Source organism: Juglans microcarpa x Juglans regia, chromosome 8D (assembly GCF_004785595.1).
Source record: "Juglans microcarpa x Juglans regia isolate MS1-56 chromosome 8D, Jm3101_v1.0, whole genome shotgun sequence".
Lineage (NCBI taxonomy): Eukaryota > Viridiplantae > Streptophyta > Magnoliopsida > Fagales > Juglandaceae > Juglans > Juglans microcarpa x Juglans regia.
In genome coordinates this window covers 8097726-8116316 of record NC_054608.1, presented here as the reverse complement: position 1 = coordinate 8116316, position 18591 = coordinate 8097726, and the positions used below count along the sequence as shown (strand labels likewise).

The 18591-nt window shown below is 36.9% G+C and overlaps 1 protein-coding gene and 1 long non-coding RNA gene across 2 annotated transcripts; one reads left to right on the top strand and one right to left on the bottom strand.

The window, feature by feature from the left end:
• Positions 1-5106: 5106 nt before the first annotated feature.
• On the top strand, positions 5107-9318 carry LOC121241828. Its single transcript, XR_005935805.1, has 3 exons — positions 5107-5118; positions 6280-6282; positions 9205-9318. It is a non-coding gene; the product is annotated as an uncharacterized LOC121241828 (long non-coding RNA).
• Positions 9319-13567: 4249 nt separating this feature from the next.
• Positions 13568-16218, bottom strand: LOC121241827 (triacylglycerol lipase OBL1-like). The gene is made up of 5 exons (XM_041139676.1): positions 15790-16218; positions 15080-15276; positions 14925-14958; positions 14193-14806; positions 13568-13963 (listed from the first exon to the last, which is right to left on the bottom strand). The coding sequence occupies exons 1-5, from the start codon at positions 16094-16096 to the stop codon at positions 13724-13726; spliced, it is 1392 nt and encodes a 463-aa protein (XP_040995610.1). The 5' UTR covers positions 16097-16218; the 3' UTR covers positions 13568-13723.
• Between the last annotated feature and the right edge of the window lie 2373 nt (positions 16219-18591).

Here is an 18591-nt window from a genome sequence, read left to right as displayed (position 1 = left end):
AGGGAGGAAGTTGGGAACCAGGGGCGAGAGGATCGGGAAGCGAGTGCAAACCAACCCGGGGTGGCCTGTCAACACAGGGCTCGGGAGCATCAGAGGGAACGTCCCGGGGGTCAGCGAATTGACAAACCCAATCACTGGGCCAGACGCACACCTACGTACAGACAGTGGCATGCGCCCGATCCCAGAATCACAGATCCAAGGCACGAAGCAACCCATACCAATGTCAGAGAATTCAGTGCGTGACAGCACGTTCCGCGTACAAAAGACGGCTTGCCCACGATCTGGCACACACCTACATGGCAGGGAGGTGGCAGCATGCAACGACCCATTCCACAAACAAAGGACAGCACGCCCGCGATCTGACGCACGCTGGCATGGCAGGGAAGTGGCAATCAGACATACCTAGCATGACTGACACGACACGATCTCCCGTTAGGCCACAAACTAACACCTACTAGAGCAACAGAGAATGAGTGGTGGTAGGCCTGACGCTTGACGCCTGACACGCCACGATCTCCCTTAACAAACTCGAATCAGGTATAAATAAGGGAGAACCCTTCTACTGGGGTCTCTCGACTCAATCGGTCTAATAATCTTACCATGTTTTGTATCTCTCTCTTCCTCTCCAGTGAATAACCCACTAACTTAGGCATCAGAGTGACCCTGGAAGTCACCAGAGCCCATCTTTCTTCTTAGTTGTAGGCGACGTGGAGTTTGGGCTTTGTGAAACTGCTCAGGCTGCAAAACACGACATCAACAGTAACCAATTTTCAAACCTGAAACTTGAAACTTATGGCTTCAAATCTTAGCTTCCAAATACATTCTTATCAACATCTGGCTGAAAGTTCAAAAGTAGGAAACATCTATTGTATTTCCTCCATTAAGGTTTGTTTGGGAAGTGAAGATGAGATGAGAATTTTATGAATAATAGTAAGATAGTTTGTGAATAGTAGTAAGATAGTTTGAGTTGAGTATTTTTTAGATTTTGAGAAAATGAGAGAGAAAAAGTTGAATAAATATATTATAAAGTTAAAATATTGTAATAATATAGTTTTATAATATTATTTTTGTTTGAAAATTTGAAAAGTTGGATTATTGTTTTTTATTTTTTATTTGAAATTTTAAAAAAGTTGTAATGATTAGTTCGAAAATTTTGTATTTGAATTATGTTTGGAAATAAGATGAGATATGATGAAATGAGATCATATGAGAATTTTGTGTTCATCTAAGGCCCCAAACCTGCCTATTAGGCTAATGAAAACAAAAATATTGTTGATTTTATTCGAGGAAACCAAACATCCAAATGACTTAATTCAATGGAAATCAGGCCTCCATATATCAATAATTAACTTCTTGATTACAATGACATTTACTTTATTATTAGATGGTAAATATTCTTAATCTGCATTAAAGGCCTTAACAATGGTACTTAATTCGATTATTGGAGACATAAATAAATAACTTAATATTTTCTAAGAGTGCTACCATGAACTAATTAGAAGTTGAACATGAATCGGTCTTCAACTCTTTTAACTTATTCTTCTGGAAGAACTCATCTATATGACGAATAAAAGGATGTTGGAGCCCTATAGTTCAGGACCCAAATGAGTGGCATTAACATAATCTTGAGTAAGAGGTGTTGGCACTCCTGAGATTATTAATCAAATCACCCTAAACATTCTCATCAACCAAGTTTCACTGTAGTCTGAACCTCATATACATGAGATTATGTATATGAGGTTCATAAAATATCCATGTTCTTTCATAAGGACAACAAATATCACAACTATTTGTTGTCCAGCTGAACCAAATATCACAAATATCACAACAAATATCACAACAAATATCCATGTTCTTTCAATGTCAACTCAAAAATCACAACTATAGATAATTGAGAAACTTCATAAAATATTCATGTTCTTTCATAGGGACAACAAATAAATTCTCAATAAAATAAATTAACAACTCCCCAAAGACTTAAAAATATCCTTAACTCATCATATCAAAATAACCAAAAATAATCAATTTACTAACTATGACTCTCGAATAAGTACTTGTACCCTCGAACACTTATTCCTCTACGATCATCACACCTTACTAAAACTTCTAACTCTTGTTCTCCAGCTGAACCATCAAAATTATCTGAAAAATATTTTGAGATAAGAGGTGAGTTATCAACAATTTAGTAAGCAGAGAACATATACTAGTGTGTAAACATAAGCATTTACAGAGTTCAGAATGCAAAAAAAAATACTTTCTTTCAGAATGCAGAACAAAACATTTTCTTTCAGAATGCAGAATCAGAATATTATAAAAAATATCAGAGCGAAAGTTAAAAAATATTCATAATCAAAATCCCTTTGGCATAACATAAATTGAAACATCACATCTTATCTTATCATATCAGAACATAGATCATGTTTAACCCCCGTGATAGGGTTGTGCAAACCCTAGTAGTTAACCGAGTAGAAACATAATGTGAATCTTCCCCTTATTCATTCATGGCCCTGAGTGTGCACATAAGAAAGACCACGCAGAAAACCACTTAGTTTCCAAAGTGGGTGCACCAGAAATAGAAAAGTTGGTACCAACCCGAATAGAGGCCACAATTTTACACCTGTGGTAAGGACAGAACAGAAAAGAAACAGAAACAGAAACAGAATGTTATGGTAGAGGTTTTCAGAAATCACATCATATCATATCAGAGTACATAATATCTTCAGAATAGAACATAATCTTATCACAAAAACATAATTTATGCATAAAGTTTCATATTCACTCTTGTTTGCACAGTTCAGAAACAAAATGCCAAAATAGCTCATGTCTACACCAGTCATGCCAGAAAATACTTTATTCTTATACAGAATTTCATGAATAATGCAGAACAAATAACTGAGTTTGTTCCAAATTTCTTTTAATAACAAAACAAGCATATTTTTCAAAATTAACCACAGTCCATTTTATTTTTATGCAAAATCTAGCATAGGAACTGCGCTTACCTGGACTTCTTAGCTTTTTAGGGATTTCCTCAAAAATGCCGAACAAATAGTAATGATGACCTATAATATAATCACGTAATTTTCATAAATTTTCAATCGAACACGTATTTCAATATTTAAGCCTAAGATGCTAAAATAACTTATTTTAATTCCTCAAAATCCTAAATTCACGAAATCCTAAAATATTAACACTTCCCAAATTCCATTATTCCAACTAAGTCTCTGGCTAAAGTATTAAACTCTAACTTATTTACTATTGAAAACCAAACTATCAGATTTAATACTAGATAACATAATTATACCAAAATTCATTTTTAAGTTATACAACAATTTATTTAATAAACTATAACATAATAAAATTACAACATTACCACTTACTTTTGACAGAAAACTTTACTTAAAATAGATTTAACTTACCAAAATAATTTATGTAAATATGGAAAACTTAGAGTTACAAATACATATTAAAAGTTTAAAACACAATAATGCAATTTGTAACTCAAAGGTAATAATGTAATTTTATTTATTTAGTAGACCAACTATGCAATAGCTTCTGTAATACTTTATCATTTGAAAACATGATTAAAGGGCATAACGGTAATAACTTCTATTCTATTAGGTTACAAAATTACCCATATATATAACTCTCTAAGTCAGCAAACATGAAAAACAAATGAATTGAAGTGCGGCGGCCTATACTTACAACTAAAATCGAGATATGCAGTGGAGGGGCAAGGCACGACGGGTTGGGCTGGAGGAACTGTGGTGGAGCACAGAGGAGGGGGTGCGGCGGCGAGGCTACCTACGCTGGGCGGCGAGAGAAAGAGAGGCAGAGAGAGAGATGAGCAGGAGGAAGGGAGTTTGGCATGAGGTAGGGAGACGTAGCTCACCGTGGGGAACAAAGCAGCATGCAGCGAACTGGGGGTGATAGAATTTTTCGCCGATGGTTTTCTATGTAAAATTTCTGTGGCTGGTGGCACCAAAGAGTTGGGGTGGCTGCAAGTGTGGCTCTATTTCGGGTGTCTAAAATAGAGCAGTTCTGACGTGAGGTAGAGTGCAGTGTAGCAGTAGATATGAATTGAGGTTGGCTGGTTTGTCAGTTGGTCTTTGGGCTTTGGTGATGCTAGTGCTTGATTTGCATGGGGTGGGCTAGTGGTTGGCGGTAGTGGCAGTGGAGGCTGTGAGGGTGTTCTGCCATGACTTGCAGTGTTTTCTATTGTGGTTTCTTGGCTTCAGCGCACGAGAGAGATGGGGAAAGAGATGACAACCCTATTTTTGGGTTTTCTTCATGGACGAAAGATAATATATATAGGCGAATGAAGAACAAAAACAAACCCTAGAGGGATGAGGGAGACATGTATGTGAATGTGAGTGGATAAAATACATTAGAGACATGCATGCTTATGACTAACGGAAAGAGACGTGTAAAGGTGGGGTTAGAAAGAAAATGTCATGGACTAGAGCTTTTTGGTCCAAAAAAAAAAAAAAAACAATTTGGGCCTATAAAATAGTGCTCGAAAAATTTCAATTGGGCTTTTCACATACTTAAACCAAAAAAATGGTTTGGCGCTAGGCCCAAGTGTTACATTATGGCCCATAACAATTAGAAGTAGTTCTCATTCTAGTCCTTCTCCAACGAGTGTTGGACTCAAATGGGATTCATAGCATTAAAATGAGTAATTGCAGAACATAAGATTTTTCACATACTTAAACCCAAAATATATAGAAAAAAGGTTTGGCGCTATGCCCGAGTGTTACATTATGGCCCATAACAATTAGAAGTAGTTCTCATTTGACTCCTTCTCCAATGAGTGCTGGACTCAAATGGGATTCATAGCATTAAAATGAGTAATTGCAGAATATAAGATTTACAAATTTTGTGTTACAAATAAGAAGTTAACATAAACATGCAAGATTTCTATATTAAAACTTATAGTATATTTAGTATATTCCTATCTTCCATCTAAAGTTGTACTTTTATATACTTGCTTAGAGTGAGAGAGAGAGAGAGAGAGAGAGAGAGAGAGAGAGCTCATAGTAGCTACTATAGTATTTGCATTTCTGAAAGTGTTGAAAGAAAGTCTCCATTGTTACAAGGGACCCTAGGCACCAAGTCATAGTAGTAAACATACCTATAATATTTCACACGTTGTGGTCACCATGTCCTCCTAGTGGGCCCCTTATCGACCCCAAAATCAGCCATGTTTGCCTTCGAAGCATCAATTTTAGCAAATTCTTTCATTTTTGGTTATTTTTTTTATGGTAATGTTTATATTTAGTAACGATTTTATTCCGGATTCTTAGGCTAGATTTTAGTCCTATTTATCTTACTCTGTATTCTATTGTTTGGCCTTATTTACAGTTTTGCCATTTTTCGTTAGCTATTTAAGCTCGGCTTGTGAGTTTCATAAATGATGATTAATTTATGTTATTTAAAACCTTAATCTCAGAGTTTATCTCCCTATTTGTGAGTTTTCTCAATCTCTAGCTTCCGTTGTTTAACTACCCGTCAAATTAATCTTTTATTCTGTTCCGGCGTCAGTTGGCATCAAAGCTTTAGCATTTTCCTGAGGTGAATTATTGTCAGTTTGCATGGCTGGTGGTAGAAGTTGTGGTTGATGTCGACAAGTTCCGAATGAGGAAGTCCCTCCCTATTATTGTAACGACAGGACGCGATGATTGCAGATTTGCAGAGGCAAATAGCATAATTATCCTAGAGTCTTGAGGCGTAAAACCTCGAGGGTCAGACATATGATCAAGAGTTTGAACCCAATTTTGAAAATCTGTATCACAACCGTGGTCTATTTTGGAAGCACCCTGGTCAGGAGGAGCATCATGGGGACCTCGATTTCGGTGTGGATCTATCAGAATTTTTTGGTACTCTGAAAGCGGAGGGCTTCCTCAATTGGTTGCATGAAGTGGAACGTATCTTTGAATACAAGGATGTCCTAGATCGTATGAAGGTGAAACTAGTTGCCATCAAACTAAAGGGCCGAGTGTTTGCTTGGTGGAGCAGTTGAAGCGGTTTCAGAAGCGAGAGGGTAAAACCAAGATTGGCGATTGAGAGAAGTTGAAGAAAAAGATGAAGGGCCGCTTTTTGCCATTCGGTTATACTCATACATTGTTTCAAGGACTTCACACGTTGAGGCAAGGAATGAAATCCGTTGATGGTTACATCGAGGAGGAATGACACAAAGACCTAGGCTTCAAAGTTGACATACCAGAATTTCTTAGTACTCTGCTGTGACACCCCCAACCTTGGGATTGAACAGAGACTTAGAGCGTTGGGATATGTAATATAAGGTTACATACTCCTATACATGACAATTAATATGCAATGCATCCTATAAGTGCAACTGACAATATGTAATAATCACAGCGGAAATAAGAGTAAAAATATAACTTATGCCAGAATAACTAAAAACGATCCCATTGCATTAATGACCATCATAAGTTCAAAGTCAAAACGTAGCATAAACTTAGTACAACTAAGCATTACAGTCTCCAAAGTTAAATCAACCACTTCATGCGTTCTAGAGTATGAAGGACTATGGCTATAAGCATAAGGATTAAGTCCAGTTTCCTCTCGAGGTTAGGCTCTCCTCAATCAGTCAGATCCAGTGCTCCATCTAATCTGTCCTCCTCGAATCCTGACACAACTTCTATCATTCCAAGTGGAATGATAGTGGGTCTGTAAGGGGTGAGATTTACATGAAATCTCAGTAAGTTAACGACCAACTTGCACAAAAATAAATTATGTATGAAGAATAATAAATATGAAATGCAGAAAAATGTACGTGTGTCTCCCATCCAGATTCCTTAACATTTTTAGCAAAACAGAGACACATATTTTCTTTCGTTCAGAGAACATTTTAACTTCAGTGGTCAAAAACATAATTTCATCATTATTAGTCTAACATCTAAACACCCAACTCTCAAATCACTAAACTCATTTCAACTCAAAATCTCTTTACACGTGGGACCTACAACCTTTTTCAACTCAACACCTCTTTACATGCGGGACCCACAACATTTTTCAACTTTCCATAAATACATCTAAACTCATCTTAACATCTAAACACATCTAAACTCATTTTAGGTGGGCCACCCCACAAAACTCACTCCACCATCTCAACTCACTATTATTTATAAAGAATTCAACTCACTTCAACTTAGCTGAGGATCCAAACGGGGCCTAAGTATTTGTTTTTGTTAATGTTTATTTTTAGGAACGATTTTATTCCGCATTTGGACCAGATTTTGGCAAGATACTTATTTTATTCCGCATCTTATATTTTAGGCAATAATTATAATTTTATCTTTTTCATGAGTTATTTAAGCTTGACTTGTGGGCTTTAGAGGTATTATCCTGCTTTTATAAAAAAAAAACCTAATATTAGAGTTTTCTCTCTTTATTTGTATTTTTTTTCTCAATCTCAATCTCTAGTTTCCCCTACTTAGTTAGCTGTCAGAATAATTCTTATCCTGTCCCGACTTCACTTTTCATTCCCAAGTAATGTGGAATCATATACCACATATCCTTATCATTTAGTCTTAAGTTCTTGACATTCTCATCGGGCTTATATGTCATAGGCGTCGTTTTGGGTTAAGGCTGATGTCCCAATTGGAGTGCCCGCTCCCCTCTTTTTCATTTCCTTTGTCATGCCATCTCTCTCTCCTCTCTCATGCTACTCTCTCTCCACTAGCCCATATCTCTCTCTTTCTCACGCCGCCGGTTTCACTCAACTGGCTCCATTCAATCTAGCCAACCCATCTCTGTCTCATCTCTTAGTCTATTCTGTTTGTAGTTCTCTCATCACTCTCATCGCACCACTCGAAATTGATTGGAAATTGCCTAACCGGACGGAATTGATCCCACTGGTTTTCTCCCCTTAGTTGGTCGGTTTTATAAAAATAGGAAAATAAAAGAAAAAAAAGACGGTTCAGTTTTCACTCCTAATTTAGATGCAATTTATTTTCTTTTTACATTTTGTTTTTGTAGATATTAAAAAGGTATTTATTGATGAGATTATTTTAGACCATGATCCTTGGTATGGTATATGTGCCAAAGGAAATATGGTGGTAGTTTTATTTCAGTTACCCTTACATAGACATTTGGTTAAGATGAAATTGGAAAAGAAAAGATCATTTTCCATGGATAAGGTAATGAACAAGCTAATATGGGCTCTAAAGAGCGCTCAAGGCATGAGGGGCTTTGTTTTGTCCAATTAAGTTACCAGTACTTCCTATAAGGCTCTATCATTCTCTAGCAGATAGGCTCCTTGAGTGCTTGCTTCGCCTGCCATGCTTTCTAATGCTTTATCCAGCCATATGTTACTCTGTTTGACCAATAATTGTAGTTACCTTCTTTGTAGAATTCTCTTGTTCAAAATTTGGACCCTGTAAAAATTTCTCATATTACATGAATGTCCTTTCCTATTATGTTTCTTCCATTGAATAATTTTTAGGCATATCTATTACAATAACATCTAAAGCCAAAATTTGATTTAGACTATTATTTCTATTCATGAGTGTACAACCAATGACCTCAGTGGAGGGGAAAAAATATCCCAAGCCCACAATGGATTTCTATGACGTCCAGCCCAATATGAAGGTCTCCCACTAGAAGACAATAGAAGGAGAGAGGAAGAAGAGACAAGGAGGGGAACAAAGGCTAAGAAAGCACAAGATGTCAGGAGAGAAATGAGAGAATTGACATAAAGGAAAGGATATGTGACATAAAGGAATGAGAGACTAAAAATAAAAGGGGGAAACGATTTGAGGGGGACTTTCGAGGGCTTCTTCCAAATGACATTTTGGCCAAGTTATGGCTTCAAAAGAAATATCTCTGATCTCCATTATACAATGATGACGAGAGACTATGAGACTGTAAAACAAGCATATTATAGTAGATTTTCCCTCCCCAAACTCCCCGTGGACGTAAGCATTACACCGAACTACGTAAATCAGAGTATCTCCCTCTCTTTTATTTTTCCTTTATTTATTTTCCATCCACTGCCATGGATGTACGCACTGACGTCGTACATCATCACCGGACTATCACTGGGGGCTCTAAATGTATGTAAATCTATTGGGTATTGCTCTTTGGAGTCCCACATTGGTGGGAAATGAGGAAGAGGTAAGTCCCAAGGCCTATAAAAGGAGGCTTAGCGTCCTTGGTTAGGCACTCCAGTCATAGGTTTAGCTAGTAACTTGTGACTCTAGGAAAATTTCTCCGTTGTCCTTTTTGTGAAAGGGGAAGAGGTGAGAGTTAAGGTTTTGTTAGTGGGAAAAGCTATGTGGGTGTCCATGGGGTGAGGAAAAAAATTGAGTGATTGTAACAATTTTTCACATAGTGAATTTTCTTTTCCGGATCTGATGATTTTTCTCCTATTTTGAGAGTTTTCTACCGAAATTCTTGTGTTGTTATTTTTTTTCTATTTTTCTTGATATTCCTACAAATGGTGGATCCTAGGGGGTGAATTTGGGAGGTCCAAATTCCCAACAAGTGGTATAAGAGCCTAGGTCCTTTTGGTGGGGTGGAGCTTTTGTGTGGTAGTGTGGATATGTACTTTCTAAGGAGGTTCTGTCTATAAGATTGAAATTTAAGTGGGACAATTGTGACCCTCCAATCTTTCCTGGGAACTTATTTAGTGAGTACTATTCATTTTTATGGTAAAATTCATCTAGGCAATGTCAGGAAGTAGCACTTCAAATCCTATTAGATTTAAGGTGGATAAATTTGATGAGAGAATCAATTTTGGATTGTGGCACTTGTAGGTCAAGGATGTTTTGATTCAATCAGGATTACACAAGGCGTTGAAGGGCAGACCAACCCTTAAAGTCAACAGTGATACTAGCGACTGGTGAAACGGCTAGTACAAGGAGTAGGTTTGGCAAGTGGCTCCAAGCTAGTAAATGGAGATACTGTGAATGAAGCTAACGTTGTGTCTCTCTCCATGGAAGACGATGTCTGTTAAAAAGGGACATCTACATCATCATGTCATGCCACTAAATTCCAAAGTTGCCATGATAGAGGATGTGTTAATGTTAGGAGGTCCTCAAGTTTACACACAGGCATTAGTTTGACATTGATGCAAGGTGTGTGGTGGAAATTCATGTTGATGGCTGATGAACTTCTAGGAAAGCTAAATGTGGAAGTTACACCATAATTTTCAGCAATATTGTTTTTCGACATGGGCCGAAGTGAAATTCTTGGAATTAGTTTATTTTAAGTGGGTATGCTTTTATAGTGGAGCATGATAGCGGAAGTTATGAAGATGTTCATTGAGGTGGAGCATGGCTGTGGGACCAGCCAAAGTCACAAGGTGAAGATTGTTGGGTGTTACTCTTTGGAGTCCCACATCAGTGGGAAATGAGGAAGAGGCAAGGCCTAAGGCCGGAGGCTTAGCCTCCTTGGTTAGGCATCCCAGTCATAGGTTTAGCTAGTAACTTATGCCTTTAAGAAAATTCCTCTGTTGTCCTTTTTGTAAAAGGGAAAGATGTGAGAGTTAAAGTTTTTCTAGTAAGAAAAGCTATGTGGGTGTCCTTGGGGTGAGGAGAAAAATTGTGTGATTGTAACAATTTTTCATATAGTGGATTTTCTTTTCTAAGTCTGGTGGTTTTTCTCCTGTTTTGGGAGTTTTCCATGAAAACTCTTGTGTTGTTATTATTTTCTACTTTTCTTGATATTCGTGCAAATGGTGGATCCTAGAGGGTGAATTTGGGAGGTCCAAATTTCCAACAAAATCAACATAGAGTTTTCCTTTCGGGAGTTTCCTTTTCATTATATTGAGAGCTTGTTGGATAAATGGAGATACAGTTTATATGGTTGACCTATAATTTTTGTCAAAACTTGGAACTGAATATGTTCACTCATTACATTGTTATGATTTTTATATAGTAATTTATGTAATTCTGTCATAATATAATCATGTACTTCCCGCTTTGTCTTTGATGTAAGATTCAGTATAAGGTCTTGATTCTATGGAGTTTGGTTCAAACATGCTTGTTGTATTAATTCTAGGAATGTTGTTTTGAAGCATTTGCAAAACAGCAGGCATGAGACATGTGCCTATTTTTTGGAGTTAGTGTAGTCTGCTAGGGGAAGAAGCTGCTTCTATTTCATGACCCGTTTAGTAGTTATTTTCTTTAGTTCTAGACTTATATTAGTGACATGTGAACTTTCGTACCAGTCCTACAAAGACTTCATTGTTTTTCCACCAATTTACAAGGAAGCTACCATTTAATAAGGAGAGGTTTCCCAACCTTTATCCTGTGTAGTTTTGTTATCGGGTAATTTAAGAGTCTTCCTCATTTTAAAAGTAAGAGTTGCTTTGTGCTTTTAATTCTATGATCATTTTTCAGAAACATTATAAAATCTAAGATTATTTCATAGATCAACTACTGCTTCACAAATAAAATATTATACATCTCCTCTAAAACTCTCTCCATTGTCTCTAAAACTTTTTTTACAGATCCGGCTAGAGGGGTGGGAGCTTCGGCTCCCTTCCCCTCCTTCCCTCCTCCTCCTTCCTCCCACCCTTCTCTTCTATGTAGTATTTTGTTTTTGTGTATTTTCAGGCGAAATAAGAGAGAATCGCAGATCTGGGTCTTCCCGCCACCTACAGACCAACACACGTCCCGACATGGTGTTACCCAGCCACCGAATGTGGCACCAAACGGAGCGGCAAGTAGCCCGCACGCGTGGGTCGAAGTTCCGGTGTCGTTTGGCACGTGGCTTTCACGCACCACCGAGGAGCCCTCTGCCAACGCCACACGTGGCGTTTCTGGAGTCTGTGAGTCCGAGATCTCCAAGGTCGACTGTTGATTCTCTTCCCAGAGTGGCGCGTGTACTGCACGCGCCACAGCAGCCTCTGTGCATTGCTTTTTCTTTTTTGTGCAATGTTTTCTTTGTAGTCTCTTTTGTGTAATGTAGTTTCTAGGTAAATAAAATCCAAAAAAAGTAGTGCCTTCGGACTTTGGTCTGAATGGAGTTGTAGTCCCCTTTCCGCATTGACGGGTTTTGGTGGGGTTTGGTATACCCTACCCTGCTTCGTCGGGGTATGGGGTTTTGTAACCTCTGTCGTGGACAGAGGTGGTAGTTTCTCTAAGATTTAGGTCTTTAGAGATTTACCGTCTGTACTAGATCATGTCAGTCATGAAAGTGTACTGGGAAGTTGTTAACGATTGTAATTGGCTTGTTTTTCAAGTCAACTTTGTAAGTCCTCTCTTAATGAAGGGTAATATCTATTTTATCAAAAAAAAAAAAAAAAAAGAAAAAAAAAAGATTATTTCATAGGAAATTTATCAAATCTAACTTTATTCCCGTATATAGAATGAGAGAAGGAACAAGAGCTGCCTATTTAGATTTAATGGCAGTATAGCAGCAGCTACATCTTCAAACTGAAGGAATTTCACGCTTAATTATAACTTCATTGAGTTGTAAACCTTTAAACCATAGCTTCAAAACGAATACAAGAATTTTAAGAGAGAGAGAGAGTAGGATTCCATATAGCTTTATAATAAGGAAAACTTTTAGAATGATTTCTATGATCAGATTTTGTAGAGAAAAAACCATCATTGCTAAGGATCGAATAGGAGAAAGCTAGATGGTTGAATAGGATCGAAAACCCTTATGAAGAGGAATCCTCCCCATAACCAATTTTCAAACCTGAAACTTTATGGCTTCGAATCTTAGCTTCCAAGCATGTCCTTATCATTACTGGTGAAAGTTGGTTGGTCTGGACCAGAGAAACAGACCTGACCGGACCAACCTGGGACCAAGACCGGCCGGTCTCGATCCCTAAAATAGAGGATCAAGAATTTTCTGTCCAGTCTCGGTCCAGGGGGAAAGCCCGGATCGGACCAGACTAACCGAATTTAAAAAATATATATTTTATATATAATAATTTTATAATTAATTATTTAATTTTCATCTAACCTACCACCATTAAAAATATAAAATTTTAAATATGTTATTAACAAATTAATATTCTATCAATTAACTAATTATATAAGTTAAGAATATAATTTTTATCTAATTTATTATCATTGACCATATAAAATAATTTTTTATTGAATTAGTTACGTAATCCACATTAATAATTCACTGAATTTTAATTTAGTATTTTAAATAAATTTTTTATTAATTTATTTAAAAAAAAGAAGGAAAAATAAAATAAAAAAATAATTGGACCGGACTAGACCGATAGCTTCCGGTCCGGTCCAGTCCGTAGGGATGTTTGGTCTGGGAAAAATAATGGACCGAAAATTTAGGTCCATCACCCACCCGGACCGGACCGGACCGATTTACACCCCTATCATCATCTTGCAATCAACTGGTCTGGCTGAAAATTCATAAGTAGGAAACATCTCTGTGTTTCCTTAATAAATAGGAACAACAACTTCTACACGAAAAACACATTGTTTGTCTATATTGCACTGATGCCAACTGAAAAGAAAAATATTATCGATTTTATTCAAGGAAACCAAACCTCCAAAGGACTTTATCTGCCGGAAATCAGCCCTCCACATATCAACAATTAACTTCTTGATTACAACAAAACTTGATTTCATGAGACAAATAAATAAATAACTTAATATATTCTAAGAGTCCTAACATGAACTAATTATAAGAAGTTGAACATGAATCAATCTTCAAATCTTTAACTTATTCTTCTAGAAGAACTCATATGTATGATGAATAAAAGGAAGCTGGAGGCCTACATTTTAGGACCCAAACGAGTGGCGTTGACATAATCTTGAGTAAGATGTGCTGGCACTCCGGGGATTATTAATCCAATCACCCTAAACATTCTCATCAACAGAGTTTCACTGTAATCTGGACCCCATATACATGGGATTATGAAACTTCGAATCACCTCCCAAAATGCATTTAGGTACTTGGGTATGGCCCATAACAATGAGAAGTAGTTTTCATTCGGCTCCTCCTCGAACCAATGCTGGACTCAAATGGGAATCATAGCATTAAACAGAGAAATTGTAGAACATAAGCTTTACAAACTACGTGTTACAAATAAGAAGTTAACATAAAAACGCAAGACTTTTGTATTAAGATTTGTAGTATATTTAGTATGTTCCCATCTTCCACCTAAAGTTTTACTTTTATACTTGCTTAGAGAGAGAGAGAGAGAGAGAGAGAGAGAGAGAGAGAGAGAGAGAGAGAGAGACCTCTTGATAACAGCTACTGTAGTATCTGCATGCCTGAAAGTGTTGAAAAGACTCTCCATTGTCATAAGGGACCCTAGGCACCAAATCATTGCTGTAAACATACCTAAAATACTTCACATCATACTTTTTCATCTTCTCCTTCATATATGCCCCAAGTTGCTTGTTCCCAACCCTTGGCTGCCCAAATGTGTAAACCCCCGCCAACCTCTCCAACAACCATGCCTCCTCATGCTTTGCTAGCACAGTCACAAATAGAATGGCCAATGCCCCACCCAAGCTGTGTCCTGTTAATATAAACTTAGCTCCCTCATTCTTCTTCAATATTTCTCTCAGCCTTTGTCTTATTGCATAATAAGCAAACTGTCTTTGGTCACCAATTGCTTGTTTTATTTCTTTTGGCCAGCCTTCGTCGGCTTTCTGTAGGCCTAGAGCTTTCATGAAGCCACTATGGATATTGCCCACGCCCTCAAGTGTTAACAAGGACAGATCCAAATCTGTCCGCCATCCAAATGGATCGAATGGTTTGGTTCCCGTAAATGCAACCATGATTAGGTTAGGGTTAGAGCTTGTGTCTTTGAACATGATGGCTTGAGTTGATGCTCCTTCTACATAAGCTGTGAAAATCTAGCACTGTATTAATAGGGCTGTTTTTTTTTCAATGTTACTCTAGCTTGCCAAAAAAGAAGAGATCTAATATATTGTGTATGTACGAGGATGCTCATTGATACGTACCATTATAGAACTGGTAGAACCCCAAATTTTCCATCTGCGCAAAAATGAATCAGAGACATTAAGCATCGTCATAGCCATCATTGACATAAGATCAGAGATCAGAAACAAAACATATGTAAAATTCTCTTGCTAATGATGCTAGCTAGGTTGCTTACTTCCCATTGATTTTTTACTATGGTTTGAACAAATGCTTCATTTTCGTATGACAATTTGCAAGCCATCATAGAGAGAGATTTCTTGTATTTTTTGTCAGTAGGTTTAATATTTTTGTCTAATGTCACTCTTTGATCAAGATGTCCAACCACAGATGCGAATGTTGCCGACGACTTCTTTGGCACCACCACCTTATCACCTGCATTAATTAAAACACTAGTGAAGTTTCATGAATGTAGAAAATCTCGGCATTATAATCACTGCACGCTTTGAGATCGGTTGTTTCCACAAATGAAATGAGATCATAAGATGAGATGAGTTGGAATTAAAGTTAAAAGTTGAATAAAATATTATTAGAATATATTTTTTTAATATTATTTTTATTTTGAGATTTGAAAAAGATGAATTGTTTATTTTATTTTGTGTAAGAATTTGAGAAAATTATAATGATTAGATAAAATGAGATAAGATGAGCAAAGAGAAATTATGAAAACAAACGAGATTTGAGAATATAGGAAGGAGTCATTTCATTTGCGATTCACACTGTACACCGCTAAAGTGGTCGAACTTAAATTGTATGAGAAGTTTAACATGCAATTAAATTTTTCTACGCAATCAAATTATTTCATATGGATCTAATCCATTTGATATCCAATGCATGCATGACAAAAATATACGAAAGAAAATTTAATTTTCATATTAATGAACAAACCTTTTATGATTTTTAACCATAGCTTGAAAAATCCCCCATTACTGAAAAGAAGATTCAACCACCACTCCAGCAGTTCCCCTGACAAAGCCATAGGTGTTCCGAAAACAATGATGAGTTTCTGCAGAAAAGTGGAGACGCATATGTACCATCGTTGCCAAATATCTACATGCTCAACAGGCTTTGAAGACTCTATAAATGTAATTGCTTGTCGTGTTGATTTACTAGGGAAAAGAAGAAACCGAACAAGATCACGAAAGCTTGCTTCTTCTGCCTTAAGCAATACATAGTCACTGTGATCAGTAGTCATGATTCTTAATTAATTAATATTGGCTATATATGTATATATATATATATATCATGTGAAGGCTAGGATATCATGTGAAAAGAATGCTTAAATATTAATGGCTTTATAGCTAAATAATCTTTGTTGTTGCCTTTTGATGGTCATATATATGCAGTGGTTTTCCTAAAATGGAGGATCGACTAGCTAGTCTATCCTACATTTTAGATCCGGTGAATTTTGCTTGATAATGACTACAATTTCGGTTTAAAGAATTGACCCATTCTCTAAAATATTTATAATATATTAAGCATTTCATCTATAACAGTACCCGAGTCCAATAAGCCGCTTTACAAAATTTTTGAGGTTTATAGTGATGAAAAATCATTTGGGATTACGAGTAAAATTTTTGGAAGAAAGTTTGGATCTGAGATATTTTTTGGTGGAATATATTTTTCAATAGGTTTGATATTAGGTTTGAATTGACCAAGTGGATGTTCATAAGAAAATTTATGGGATAAGTGTATTTATTTTAGATTGAGTAGAGACCCAAATCTTTAGATAAAAGCCATGCAATAATCTCGTTAAGGGTCTAAGATGTGGCCTAAGTATATTTACTTTATGTTATGTTATGTTACTTTATTTTATCTTCTTTTCTTTTTAGACGTAAGAAACCGGTCTGTGGAATCGTTTTCCAGACACCATCGCTCTGTTTGTGTCCATTTTCCTTTTTCATGCAGTGTTCCCATCCTCTCCTGTAGGTTTTTTTATCTCTTTACTATTTATATCTTATATATATGCGTTAAGCATCCTCAGCGCCGCTGCCCTCTCTTTATGCTTTCAGCCATTTAAACTCATCTGAGCTTCCACCCCCAACCTCAGTACAGACCACAGCCAGCCATTGAAGAACCACCTTCTCCGTAAAACACCAACCGAAGAGCTCGGTTTGCATTTAGTAAACCGCCACACCCAAAGCCAGTCCACGAGTCGTAACTCCACCAAACACAGTTCGCGTCGGTGCCTCCGCCTCTCATAGTCCATCACCCAAGCCGTGCACCACCACGCTCTTCGTGTAAACACCACCTCTGTAAGCCACAGAACTCCCCTGTTTTTAGCCACCCGAAACAGAGATCCATCCACCAAACCACTGCACTGAATCGCACCGCACCAGCCACTCCAAGCCATCGCCACCTGCACGGAAAAGGGTCGTCGGACACCCTCAGGCCACCTCAGTCAGTAACAACCCCTCACGGTGAGCATTTGCTTCTTTTCGCCCTCTCTCTCTCGCTCACCTCTCCCTCTCGTTCTCTCGTGCTCAGCGCTGCTCGATGAAAGCTCCGCTGCGCTCCTGCTCTCCTCCGCGCCACCACAACTCCTCCAGCCAGCCCCGTCGCGCCTTACCCTTCCACGCCTGCCTTGGTTTCCCTAAGGTAAGCCCCTGCCGCCGCGTACTGGGTGTTATTCCCGTGCATTGTGTGTGTGTGTGTCTGGTTTTATGATTATAAGTGATGTACGTACATAATATATATGTTATATATATATATATATAAAGTGTTAACTTGATAGTTGAGTCTATTACCAATTTTACCCCTATACTTCCAGATACATATTTTCGGTTGAGAGGTATTTATTTATTTTTTTTGTTGTGTTAAAATGAGTTTTGTTTCAAGCCTCATAAAACATTATTTTTGTGTAGAAAATATTTTAATAACATAGTTAACTAAAGGAAGTAAACCTATTTTTAGGAGAGGAGTTTTTCATGGCGTAATTTATAAGATTTTTAAAGTAGTCTAAGTATTTTATTAATTTATAATGCGTAGTTGGTGCTTTAGATATTTTTAAATATTACTTTTTATTGAGTTCCGTAATTGTTTTAATACTTGTTCGATTAAACCTCTTATTCGGTACAAATTCAGTTAAGTGGATATTGATGGTTTTAGAAAATAATGGTATTTTAGGAATTATGAGAATTTTAGGTTTTGAGGTTTTAAAATAGGTTCTTTTAGCAATTTAGGTTTAATTATCGAAACACGTGATTGATTGAAAATTTATGGGGATTGCGTGATTTTTATAGGTGACGATTAATATTTGTTCGGCTTTGTTGAGGAAAATTCTTTTAAAGGCTAATGAGTTCAGGTAAGCGGGGTTCCTATGCTAGACTTTGCATAAAATAAATAAAATGGACTGAGGTTGATTTTGGAAAAATATGCATTTTTGTTATGAAAAGAAATTTAAAATGAATTTAGTTATTTGTTCTGCATGACTCATGAAATTCTGTTTAAGAATAAAGTACTTTCTGTCATGACTGGTATAGACATGAGCAAAGTTTTTGATAGTGATATTGTTGAAATGTGAGTTTAAGTGACATGTAGGGAAGTTGGAAATTTTGGGGGTTACTGTACTGAGGATTTGTAACACCCTATATTTTAGTGTATTTTCACTGAAGGATTATTTTTAATAATTCAAAAATTTATTCTCTTATTTTATAATTATCGGATATTTTAAATGGATTATTTTATGAT